The 13,808-nt window shown below is 26.3% G+C and overlaps 2 protein-coding genes across 7 annotated transcripts; one reads left to right on the plus strand and one right to left on the minus strand.

The window, feature by feature from the left end:
• Positions 1–2,390: 2,390 nt before the first annotated feature.
• Positions 2,391–7,094, minus strand: LOC100745635 (zinc finger protein ztf-16). Of its 3 annotated transcripts, none has more exons than XM_012391457.3 (8): positions 6,818–7,094; positions 6,500–6,738; positions 5,961–6,193; positions 5,620–5,851; positions 5,262–5,530; positions 4,837–5,172; positions 4,534–4,760; positions 2,391–4,191 (listed from the first exon to the last, which is right to left on the minus strand). In XM_012391457.3, the coding sequence occupies exons 3-8, from the start codon at positions 6,134–6,136 to the stop codon at positions 3,947–3,949; spliced, it is 1,485 nt and encodes a 494-aa protein (XP_012246880.1). In that variant the 5' UTR covers positions 6,137–6,193; positions 6,500–6,738; positions 6,818–7,094; the 3' UTR covers positions 2,391–3,946. The 3 variants fall into 3 exon arrangements, with proteins under 3 accessions (XP_012246880.1, XP_003493412.1, XP_012246878.1); XM_003493364.4 differs by having other exon boundaries at positions 6,803–7,094; XM_012391455.3 differs by having other exon boundaries at positions 6,500–6,756; positions 6,803–7,094.
• A 904-nt stretch (positions 7,095–7,998) lies between these two features.
• Positions 7,999–12,776, plus strand: LOC100745875 (lipase 3). Of its 4 annotated transcripts, none has more exons than XM_024370987.2 (6): positions 7,999–9,379; positions 9,872–10,039; positions 10,425–10,648; positions 11,068–11,314; positions 12,103–12,352; positions 12,464–12,776. In XM_024370987.2, the coding sequence occupies exons 1-6, from the start codon at positions 9,338–9,340 to the stop codon at positions 12,757–12,759; spliced, it is 1,227 nt and encodes a 408-aa protein (XP_024226755.1). In that variant the 5' UTR covers positions 7,999–9,337; the 3' UTR covers positions 12,760–12,776. The 4 variants fall into 4 exon arrangements, with proteins under 4 accessions (XP_024226755.1, XP_012246892.1, XP_033179443.1 ...); XM_012391469.3 differs by having other exon boundaries at positions 9,872–9,991; XM_033323552.1 differs by lacking the exon at positions 7,999–9,379 and adding an exon at positions 9,430–9,448.
• Positions 12,777–13,808: the final 1,032 nt, after the last annotated feature.

A 13,808-nucleotide genomic window follows, 5' to 3' on the forward strand; every position in this document is an offset into this window, starting at 1 on the left:
CCCCCACATATAAAATTAGTAAACTAGTTTTAAATTGTATAAATTGTAAAAATTAGATGAAATATTAAAGAAATAAGGATAACTATTTTAATTATATATTGCTATGCGTATTTGCAAACTATAGAATAAAAGGCAAATGTACATATACATATACATATTATATATATATATATATATATATATATATATATAAAGCCACAGTAATGAACTTCATAAACTGAAAAGTACAGAAATTACAAACACTATTTTTTAAATTTATCTTAGAATTTTTCATTAATTATGTCTTCTTTTTTCGATTAATGAACTTACGAGAGTAAGTTATTTTTTCTTAAGAATAGCATATTAAAAATCGCCTAATTATAAAGAAATTAGTTAATTAATGAAAAGTGGAATTGATCAATTTAACTTCTGAGAGACTCTTATGTATAGATATACATATAACATATACAATAATGATATATTTCAATTGTACCCATTACACCATAGTTATAGTAACATCAACAATTTTAGATTTTTGCCTATCATATTCTTAAATATGTTGCTATATCCATAAATTTGTAAGAATGAATAGAATTGTATATTTTCATTTTTTTTTAAATTGGAAGTTAACAAGGGTAATATGGACAGCTATAATGTTTTAAGTATTTTTATGCAATATTCATCATATTTTTGCAAGGCTAGAGAAAATACTTTCCCATTTGAATACAATTTTAATATTACATACTTTTCCTAAACACGATCACAGTGTAAAGGCATACAGTTTAATGCTTCTGGTCCATTTTCAGTTAAATCTATTTTGCTTACTTCATGTTTAAATATTCTACATACAATGTTAGGTAACATATTTTGAATTTATAATATGCAACATTTTAAATTATTTATATGAAAACCATTTTTATTCTCAATTATTGTTTTTTTGACTTGTTATTTGAAATAAGAATTGTTTAAAATAATAATATAATATTAAATATATAATATTTTTGCTACAAATCAAATTAACTTTTGTACAAAATAAACGTAAAGTAAATCAGTTTGGGCATGTAAATACTAGAGACTATTTAAATCATAATTAAAAACTGTACCTATCCAATTATACTTATCTAATTGCATCTATATGTACTTTAAGAATTTCTAAAAATTTTTCTAGATTATTACAAAGACATCAATAATTCTACATTTGTGGAAATAGAACCTAAATCAATTAAAATTATTATGGTAAAATTAGATTTAATTAAATTTAGTTTAACTATTTGATTAATTATTGAAATGAAGATGAACAATCACAAGATAAAATAAAATGGAAATATATATTCATATGTAGCTTCTTCGCATGTGTTGATATAATATATTAATTTTTAAATCTTAACAGCTTCTCACATTAATATAGCAAGAAAATAAAAAATAGCTCACAGCAAATTTTAAGATGCAAATTGAAATATTACTTGAAATATAGTGAAATGCATATCAAGCATGAAAGATTTATATATATTCTTATCTTACTATTTTGTCAGATATCTTAATAATTCAACAATTTATAATAATGCAGTAACAGTTAGCTTTGATACATTGAATTAAAAAATGATAGTTCTCTTTAAAAAATTCCACTGAAAGAAATATTATTTTCTGTAGACACACAATTTAGACTGTTAAGAAATCAATTAGTTTTAAACAGGATGATAAAAATCTGTATATAACGGGTATATATAAAATAATCTAATTAATACTGCCCCTCTCATATAATTTATGGAGCATTAATTCATTAGTATTTTTAAAATAAATTTAATTCTAGCACACTAAGATAGAGAATAATTTATTACATAATTGAATATGTACTTCTTTTGTTTTTTTTCTTAATTACATTTTCACGAATATAGTTATTATTAAAAACATTATTTGCTCACAGGCTCTTTTGCTTTTTTTGCTTTTAAAGACAAAATAATTTAATAAGAAATATTTTCTGTATTTCATTTTTGTATGATCGAGCAAGAATATGATGAACACGCAGTCTGTTATAGAAAGATATTTAAGAAAGTTTTACATTGACGATGCTAATTTAAAATTCTTATTCTTAAGAAAAGTTATGTAATATTTATTTAAGATATTAACTATAATAATCATTTATATATTCATTAATGTTTACTTTTAGTGTTAAAAAATATTGTTTTGTATCAAAAAACACATGTAACACATGATACATCATGATCAATGTAAAATATCTCATAACAGAAATATTTTACACTTTTTATGAATTTAGATAATTTAAAATTTTGTTAACAAAAATAATTAATTGGAAAAGCTTCATTATTTCAAAAATATAACAATAAAACTTTGATATATAGTAGGAAAATACGAAAAATAATAAATTTTGAAATAAAGAAGCATCGTCAAGCTTGAGGCATATTTAAAACTTAATATATTGGAATGCAAAGTAACAATAAATAACTTACGTATCGATAAATAATACAATAATGACAATAATAATAATAACATAATCATGGTAATAACATAGTAATAGTAGTAATTATATTAAATATTACGCAATTTACGAAACGATCTTTAAATAACTACTACCATTGATAACAGTAATCGTGCGTATCGCGCTTAATGTACTTGTTTAATATAGAATATGTACAGAGTACCCAATTTAATTACACATTCTATTGTAATTTGTTACTTTTATTTTCTGAAACTAACTATGATATTTTAGTATAAATTTCTAATGATTGTGATTCGAAATTTTTGTATATTACATAACATAGTATAATAACACAAATTTATGCACATAAATTGAATATTCTGTATTAAACGTACATACACACACACGTACACAAAACACTTATTAAGGTCTCGAAATCATATTTCGCAACTATTAATGAAATAAACCTTTTTGTAGTTATTTATATTGAAACAAATATTTAATTTTCATTTAACCATAATTAAATACTGATCTTATTTTAATTTAGTTTGCAATTAACTTCTAACTTTATATACCTTTATGTAAAATTTAACTTTAACAACTACATAATGATTTTTATTCTGATATTCTTATCAATTTCTGAAATATGATGTCTTGACTTTCTTATTTGCATACCTTTTTTATACTTTAATACTTTTCTGTACAAATATTTTTATATAAAATATTTCTTATACTGACGCAATATTTTAGTTGTCATATCCTTTTCTTATTTATATATCTGTATTTATATGTAACACACGGCTCGGTTCTTTTTTCACACCATAATAATAAATTGACAACTGAAATTTAGTTTGTAAGTAATTTTCCTTGATTATTCGTGATTCTTTTCTACATACAAATAACCAAAGTAACAACATTCTGTAATGATCATAAAATCCTTTCTATAATAAAACTAAGTAAAATTATGGATAAGGACACATTACATAAATATAAAATTAATAAAATTTAACAAATAATTTTACAAAAAAAACCAAACAGAAAACAGTGCGTAAAAAGAATTTGAATAGAAAAAAAGAGCACATTTTGGTAATATAGTCACTGTTTTTTTCTATCTAAATATACATAACTATGTTTAAAACTATCAATAGAGCTTCTGGAATACGTTTTAGTAAAGCTCCATGGACGGATCATTCGTACCATCACAAATTAGCACGTTTCGGACGAATGTGAGCGTTGGCAAAGGTATTTTGATGAAGGCACGACTTTTTCCAGATTGCAAAATTATTTCTCGAACCTCGTTTACTTGATTTCTAGTTAATCAATATCTACATATATAGATATTAAAATAAATAAAAATATTAAGTTGGAACATTGTAATACATATGCTTTATAGCAGAAAACAATTCTTTTTAACTCAAGATTATGATTCTGTTCATATAAATTATAGTAAAGTAATTTATATTATATAATAACTATTTAAATAAACGAGGTTCTAAGAGCTCTTAAAAGAATATTATTCTTTCAATAAAATTATTGATGACTTTTGCTTAATAAATGCGAATTAAATTGATATAAGTTGCAACACTGTTCTCCACAAATATTGCATTTCCAAGGATTGCTTTCACTATGACAACCTTTGTGAAGAAAATATAATGTTTGATCAGGAAAAGTAATCCTACAGTGAGCGCATTGAAGTCCACTACTTCGTTGATCGGGCCTTGTCGAACTAGGAGGTTCTCCTCTTGAATGGGGATTTGAATTTGAACTATTATTACCTATTACAAAATCAATTTATCTGTTAAATTATATTTAGATCAATTATATGAAAATAGTTTAAATAATATATAATAATATATGCAATAATCGTATATATTAATTAAATCGAGTATCAGGAAAACAAAGATAATTTATTTATGATTGTCATATTCCTGATTAATCTTTATATATTTTAAAATACAAAATAGTAAAAATGTTAGAGAACATAGCTAAGATAGAATAGAATAGAGAACATAGATATTTTCATAACAAAACATAAATAAATGTAATTCATATTTAGGAACCATAAGTTATATTAAGGTACTAATAATATAAATAACTTAATAAGATAATAAAGTTACCATTATTATTATTGTTGTTATTGTTATTATTTCCTGAGCCAGATGAAAGTTTACGTCGTAAGTCGTCTCGAAGAAGGGATTTTAATGGAGAGACTTTTATCAAGGATGGTAATGGAAGATTGCTGGATGTTGCTCCATTTTCTTCCGCTCCATTACTGTTTGGTTCTTGCTTAATAGGAATTAATGAAATAGAAGGTGTAATTGCCTCTTCACTTCCACCAAGATTCCTTAATTAAAAAATTAGTTTAAAATAAATTTAAAATAACATAAAAATGAAAATCAATTTTGTAATCTTTTCTATACCTGTGAATGCCACTACTGTTAATTGGTAACTGATGGTGACTACTACTTGGAGCATTACTATTACTGTCTGCACTTTGAGGACTATTCGGGCTATCTCCATTTAAAGGGGCAGGACTCGGATTTCGTTGATTTGTAGTTTGTTCTGGATAAGGAATTGATATTTCTATGTGAGGTGTTAGAAAGTGCATTGGCGGTGTTGCATTATCCGCGGAACGATTTCCAGTACTGTCTCCACTATCGGAAAGAGGAGCAGAAGGCATAGCTTCACCTGGAGCACAGCTATTCATCAATGAACTTGAACTGTTTGGTCCTGGATTATCTAGATCGATTCCATGTCTAAAATAGAAATAAATAAGTAAGCACTTAACAGCAAAATAACGTTATTATAAAACAATATAATATTATTAAAATAATTAAACACTAACCTATTAAAAAAATGTAACCTGAGGCACTTCATAGTTGCTGCACGATAATTGCACAAAGGACAAGACTTGACCATATCATGTTGGCCGACATGTTCATTTTGAAAATGAGCTCTCATAGCAATTTGTCTTTGAAAACCTCGGTTGCAAATTGGACAATGATAAGGCAGAGTCTTAGAGTGTGTTGTAAAATGTTCTGCCAAGTGATCCTTCCGAAAAAATCTTTTCTGGCATACACGACATTCATATGGTTTCACACCAGTGTGTCTCATCTATAAATAGTACTCATTTTTTCTTACATTAAAATCGCTTAGCTTTCGAATCTTAGTAATTTTAAAACATAAGCAAATTTATTTCATACCTTATGCCGTCTCATGTTAGCTCCATTGGAAAACTGCATATTGCAAACATCACATTCAAACATTTTCCTATGAGAACGAATTCCAGGATGCGTTTCTTCTCCATCTCCATCATTTTCAGTAGCTTCTATATTCTCTGTGCTTTCTCCTGGCTCAGCACTAGCCAAACATTGATCCTGATGAGCGCAGAATGCTGTCTTATTTATAGTTTCATAGTTCTCACACCTTTCACACCTGTCCACACGTTATGGATCCTTTGATACGCTATTTAACACCTTGATTATCTAAACGTTTATTGGAATTTTTTTAAATACAAAAAATTAATTACATGAAGATGACAGACCTAAAAGCTGGTACAGCACCATCACCACTATCGTAATTAGTATTTAAGGCAGCTTCATTATCTGGATCCAAATTCTCCTCATCTCTCGGATTTGATGATTCTCCAACATCGGCGTGCGAACAGGAATGGGAATCTACCTCGTTTTCCCCGCCACCAGCATCAACCCCATCTGACATGATACTGAACCCTCCAGAAACTATATTGTTGAACCTGCACCATTCGTCGTTGATTACCTACAATATTGAACAAATATAATTCAATTTATCCTTTTTTCCAATAATACGAATTTACATATCTTAAATTTTCAATGTATTATACATAAATTTACACAATATACATGTAACATTAGAAATTTTTATGAAGACACATGCAGTATTCAGTTTCGTTACAATTTAATTCAATAACATAATGTTCATACTAATAATACACTACTACTAATAAACAATGGAACAATGAATAACAAATGAAATAATAAAAAAGAAAAAACATACAATAAATATAAGTAACCCAACTATATTCTCGAAAATTTCGATGTTTACCTGTCAGTTTCGATCGAGGATTCGAGGATGACGAGACGATTGGTCAATCCTGAGAGTAAGAGAGAGAGAGAAAGGGGAAAAGAGGGGGGGAGGGTACTAGGACATGAAGTGAGAGAGATTCCGGCAAAGCGCAATGCCAGAGTACACTGCACTTTGTCCCAGTTTCGGGGGAATCCGTCACTGGTGACGTAGTTTTCCGCCGATCTGGCTGGCCTCGTCACCGTATGGTCAACATCGTTCTACGAGAAAGAGGGAGTCTGAAGTTTTTACTTAGTTTTCTTGCTCAAATTATACACAACCAACCATCTCCACTATAACCTTATTTTAATTTGTCCTTTGTTCAAAAATGTACAACACTTATATGAACCACTGCACACTACTCTCTTACTGCCTTCTTCTGAATGATCGATTAATCGAAATAATCGATTCGACGATATTCGACTTCATAGTAATTTTCGATCTATCAAATCGGTTATCTGTCGATTTTTTTCTATATATTGGCTGCAAATGTAATATTACTCAAGAAATGAGTAAATGAACTAATCAAGGACTAATCTACGTAACATTTGATTAAGAAACATACAAATTGCGTAAGTAATGTTATACGCAAACAGTTGTTTATACACTTTTACTTTATTATATACATTTTTTCGCAAAAGATGTAAATAAGAATGTATTTCAATATCGAATCATATGTATGATGACGAGAGTATGTTATATACGAATAATAAACTTTCTAAATAATTCATTTTTTGGAAGAGGAAGAGAGAGAGATAGAGAGAGAAAAAGAAAGAGAGAAAGAGGAAAAATATTTAAGTCTTAACATTTAATATGCCTTTTAATATCTGATTATATCAATGATATATTATTAATACTCAATGTTAAATTCAGTATTGTTCGCAAATATATCGAAATAATGTATGTATTTTCATTTTGAGTTGAACTGCATTCTAGACCACAAAAAATTTTTGACCGATATCTATATTTTCTTATACTCAGCTTCTAGTAATCAAAGGGTAGAATCCAAAAATACCAGTTTTTAAGTTTCAAAAACCTTCCAAATTTAACCTAAACCTTAACTTTATCTTAACCTAATCTAAACCTCTACTTCACTTACAAACCCGACACTGTTATTAATTGTTTTGTGAACGTACCTATCTGTATTAAGTTCAATATAACTCGTGAAACAAAAGTAATATTCGAACAGAAAGTTTTTAAAATTCAAAATTAATATTTTTTAAAACATATAGATCAGTTAAAAATTTGTAATGTCTCAAAACAAACCTTAATATCATTTTATGTATTTATGTTTTCAAACTATGCACTTACTTATTAAAAATAATAAAAAACAATTGAACAATTATGAGAATAAAGTATAATATAATGATAAATATGACAGCTGTGTACATATTTTAAAGAAATAATTAATTTTTTTAATTTTAAGTATATATGTATGTATATATATATATAACATATAGAAGGAATATAAAATATACGATATTGTATAAATAATATGTTAAAATATAAAAACAAACAATAACAAAAGTTATAAGCTAAGTGATTTCATAAAGCAAAGTAAAAAAAAGCTTGTAATAGGCATAGAGCAAAAAGAATCTTAATCATTAACATCATCACGATATTCATATTTACTATTATTTCCTTAAAAATAAAAATAATTTTTAATTAATTTATATTTCAGTATCAAAAACCTTTTCTTTAAATACTTATAATATGTGAATTAGTACAAAATTAGTCAAAAGATACATAGCTAGCTATATACAACAGCTGCAAAAAATATTCTTGCTTTTTCTAATGAAGCATCTTTTTATCATGTTCTACAATTTATTTTCATTGTATCAAATTTTTGCAGTCCTATGGAAAAATTATTGAATGATACAGAATCTAACATACTTGGTTCCAATTAATAAGTGTGTAAATACTATAATGAATAAAATGGTGTCTAAATATTCTTTATAGCCACTTGTACCTCATAAAAATAATTCTGTTCTGAACTTTAGTTCAGTTTATGTATTGTGATTATAGATTATATTATCCTATAAATACTATTAATAACGATCTTATTAGAAGTTGAAATAATGTTTTCAGTAAACAAGTAACTGTACTATTATGACTTTATGATTTTAAAGGTCAGTATAATTACATAACTTTAACATTGGTTATCATGTTGTTAGTCAATAAATTGAAGAATCCTAATTACAATTTTGTTTAAAAAAATAATATAGCAGAGAGGAAATTTCCTTCCTGAATTAATGCATTAAATATTCGACCTTGTCCATGAGATAGTTTTATTAGTAATAATAAAAAAAATTAGTCAAGTTAAAGAAACAATACGAAGCTTTCCTACGTACTAATGATATCTTTATCATCTTTAAAAAAACATTCTCTAATTTTTCTTCAGATTTGACAATATGATAAAATTTTATCAAATTGGTACGCATGCGTATAAATCGTTCCTGCTGTTAGTTCAATGTATGTAATGGACAATGAAACACATGCATCTGTAATCTACGGCATAGAACGACAGTATAACACGGTGTGTCATGGTGAACGTGTTGATGTTTGTGCAAGTTTGTTATAGCTATATCTCGAAAACTTAAACCGCGCAAATCATTTCGATATTTCTCGATCTTTCGACGTTTATACAAGACCGTGTTCAAAATCTCACAAAACTTGAATTTCTCGTTTAATCAGTGCTTGGGAAAAATAAAGTCGTAAATAGAGAAAATAATAAGGAGAAAAAGGAGTAATTTTTGGTGAAAGTTAGGTACGTAATTTCTGTGTTAAGAAATCCAGTCTCTTTTATCAGCTGTTCATATAATGGGCGCAGCAGCCAATCAGGATGAGGTTCATATGACAACAGTAAGTTCATTTTCCCTTTTTTATATAACTTTTTCTTCTTAGTTATGATTGTTATGAATATGAATAATGGTATTAGTATTAGTATTAATTTTAGCTTTAGTTTTAGTATTAGTATTACTACCATTCGTGCATCATTCAATGTTCTCGAGTATGACACATAGTTAGCAATAACATATTACAACATATTAGCACGTATTAGTACATACAAGTTTTTAAAGTGTCACTGAATTATTATTAATTCAGTATAATATTGTGCGTATTTATTTTGTATATGAAATGTATGATATCTTTTTGAAGCAATAATTATAATAATATTTTCATTATACCAGAAAGAAATACTTATATTACTTTTGTTTTCATATCAGTTATTATTTAATATTAATATAACTTAATATTTTATCATCACATATTACGTTATTATTATATGATTATCATATAACGGTTATATATGATTAAAAATAACAAAATAACAATAAAAAAAGTGTTTTTCAGCCAGAACTAATTACTGTCCATGGTTATAAATCAGAAACACATCATATTTGGACAGAAGATGGATATTGTCTAGATGTGCATAGAGTTTTACCAAAATCTCATCAAAATTCTGATTGCAATGTAAGTGGGAGTAATGAGCAAAATTTAAGTAATAAAAATACAATAGAGGTAAGTTACAAATATAAAAGTTATCACAAAGTTATTAATTATCATAAAGAAATTAATCCATTCAGAGATTAAAAATTTAACTCTTTCCCTACTGAAAGCCATTATATGATAGATTTCTTGTGTTTAAATATTTTATTTAAGCAAATGTATGTGAAAATACTGTATTGTCTGATAAATATCAATGGTATTTCAGTATTCATCAATTTATATTACTTTGTGTTAGTCTTATGTAATATAATACAATTTAAGTATAATATTTGATATAAATATCTTTTTTAATTTTTCAGCCATGCTGTAGTGAAAGAGTTAAAAATTATTCAAACTATATTAAATTATGATAACATAAGATTTGTGTCAACATTACAAATAAATGTCTGATATTTAGTACGGAAGCCATGGAGTCAAGGCAAAAGAATCAATACCAGTTCTCATTCATCATGGACTTCTATCAAGTTCAGCTGATTGGGTATTACTGGGTCCAGAAAAGGCTTTAGCATATCTTTTATGTGACAATAATTATGATGTCTGGTTAGTAAATGCAAGAGGCAATGCATATTCTAGGAAACATAAAAAATATACAACTAAAGATAAAGAATTTTGGGATTTTAGGTAATTTTATGTAAAAAATTATTAAATAGAATAGAATAAATAACAATTTTAGGTAAAAATAAGTATAAAATAGATTAATCAACAGGATCATGTTTGCTTAGTATTTGCATTTGTATCTTAGTTAGTGATACATTTTATTCACTATTTATGTTATTGGTTTCATAGAGTGAATTGTGTTATGCAGTAAAATATATTTAAAGCTAGATCTTGGATCAGTGATGAGTCATTTGACTACTGATCAATCTACTTCACACACAATGTGAGTCAAATGAATTGGAAGAGAAAAACAGGCTAATTTCTGTAATTCTAGCTTTCTGGATGGTATTTATGATGAAGTCCCAAATCTGCAAACACTAAGCAGGCATCGTTGTATATATGAAAAATTAATTATGTAATAAATAATTTCACTGTTCTTTTAGCTGGCATGAAATTGGGTATTATGATTTACCAGCAACAATAGACTACATTTTGGAGCATACTGGATATGCAGAACTTTATTATGTGGGTTATAGTCAAGGTACAACTGCATTTTATGTAATGGCCAGTGAAAAATCTGAATACAATCGAAAAATTAAAGGAATGATCAGTTTAGCACCAATAGCATTTCTCGCAAATCATAGGAGCCCTTTACTTAAGTGTGTTGTCCATTTTTATGGATTAATGGAGGTATGTTTCTTAGTATCCATGAAATAATTTGTTATTGTAGCCAGAGGTGGTTAAATTACAAGTGTTATGTATCAAATCTCAAAAAGAATTTTTACAGAAAGTACAATATATAAAGTGTATTGAAAATCATGATACGAGCTAAAAAGGAATAATTGTTAATATTTTATTTTGAGAGTTCATTTTTGAGAAAATTGAATTTGGAATTTTTATATCACATATAATTAACTAATATCTGCATATGAGTGAATTAGCATGAGGTCAGTTGTACAAGTGAAAATAAGTTAGAAATGTAGAATTTTCCATTTGTATATTGAATATATAACTGTAATTATAACTGTAAATATGATATGCAAAAAATATTACACAATAAAGCTTTTCATGGATAGATAAACAATAAAACCTTTTAGAGTACTTCTTTCTCTTATTTTAATTAATAAGATATGCTGTTTTCTTCCAATAAATTATAATTTGAATAATATTCAAATATTCGTAGAAACAAAAGAATTTAATTAGTTTTAATAAATGATAGCAGCTGTCATAAATTCATTAAATAACAGATATAATAAATGATTCAAGAATTGATATTATTTGTACATGCATAATTTATATTAAAAGATTTGATTCTTATTAGAAACGAATTTGGTATTAAGAATGCATATATTAAAAATTTCTTAATGTAACAGCACTGGTATTATACTGACATATTCATGTACTTATACATGTAGATCCACCTCTGGTCAATAGATCTGCTATTTATGATTGACATTTCTATAGCAAGTATGTTTCAGTGGGGATCCTCATATTGCAATCTACATCAGTGGTTCCCCCGCAATAGGTTACAAGCTCAAGCCTTGGGTACAATAATTCGAAATGCTCCAGTTGGTCTCACTAATGGTTTCTGTGTATGCTGGTTTTCACTAATTGCTGGATTCGGTAGTGATCAACTAGACAAGTCTATGCTACCATTAATTCTCGGACATTTCCCAGCTGGTGCTTCTGCGAAACAAATTATTCATTATAGTCAAAATATACTATCAGGTAATTATTTAATAATTAATTTAATAATATTTAGTGCTTTCATTTACTTCGATTATATTAATTAATTACACCACCACATTATTATTGAATACTATTATTTTCTTTTAACAGGATCATTTCGCAAGTTTGATTATGGAGCAACAGAAAATCTGAAAACTTATGGGTCAACACAACCACCAATATATGATCTTGAAAAAGTAAAAACACCAATTGTAATATTTTATAGTAAAAATGATTTTCTCAATGATCCTGCAGATGTAAAGAGGCTTACTGATAGATTGCCAAATGTTATAGAGACAAAAGAGATTGAATATTCAAAATTCAATCATATTGATTATTTATGGGGTAGAGATGCCAGGGTGATTCTCTATAATACTGTTTTAACAGTTTTAAAAAAATTTAGATAAAATTAAGCTCTTAGTGAGCTTATTTTTTATTACCTTGTATATAATATTAACACTATTACATATTACATAAGGATATACAACAGATGTATTTCAAGAAAACAAATATTTTTTATTGTTATTTAATATTTTCTTTGGGTTTTAATTCTTTATACATATAATTTATTAAACCATGTTATATAAAACAGTATGTAAAATAATCTTTTTTTAAAATTTTTTTTTATTATATTTACAGATAAAATTGTAAGAATATAAAAAGAGATTGTTTTAATTCAATATAATCTCTATATAAATATATGTATTCTTATATTATTTTTTTCAAGTTTATTTTACAAATGCAAATGAATTGAGGAGAAATAAAATTTACAAACATCGCAAAGTAAGGACTTCCCTTATTACTTTAGCGTGAAGCATTTGTATATTATTAAATGTTATAAAAATATTTTTGTGAATAATCTAAGCACAATTTTTATTTAAATGAATTTTATAGAAATGTAACAAATTATATAAATTGTTCAACACTCTAGACAATCATACATCATATCAGTGTAATTATAATTGTAAATAAGTTTTAAAGAACTTTAACTTTACAAATCTAGTTAAAATAAATTCAATATGAAAAACGTGTAACAAATTCTAATGTACAATGATTTCTGTTTATATCTTGAATAAGTAAATAACAAGATAATGTTTAAAACTATATATTTGTATGTATAATATTAATAGCATAATTTTCTTGACAAAATTGCAGAATATTTTTTATTGCTATCAATCTCATGTAATATGTAATTATATTCTGTAGAAACTGTAAAAATTTCTTAATTTATTAATATCCACGTTCTTTTACAGATATTTCATCCATATAAAATTAATTCTACTAATTCTATTTGTGTTTAATATTTTTTATATATTAACAGAGAAAATATTAATTTTATATCGTTAGTTCTGTAAGAGGCCACATCATTTAATAATGGCGGTAATGTCGGGGCACAATCGAAGTTAACGTTGAATATCTTTATCTATATATTTCTTGGCGCAGAATATCACTAAGT

The sequence above is a fragment of the Bombus impatiens genome, unplaced genomic scaffold (genome assembly GCF_000188095.3).
Source record: "Bombus impatiens unplaced genomic scaffold, BIMP_2.2 scf_1079, whole genome shotgun sequence".
Taxonomy (NCBI): Eukaryota; Metazoa; Arthropoda; class Insecta; order Hymenoptera; family Apidae; genus Bombus; species Bombus impatiens.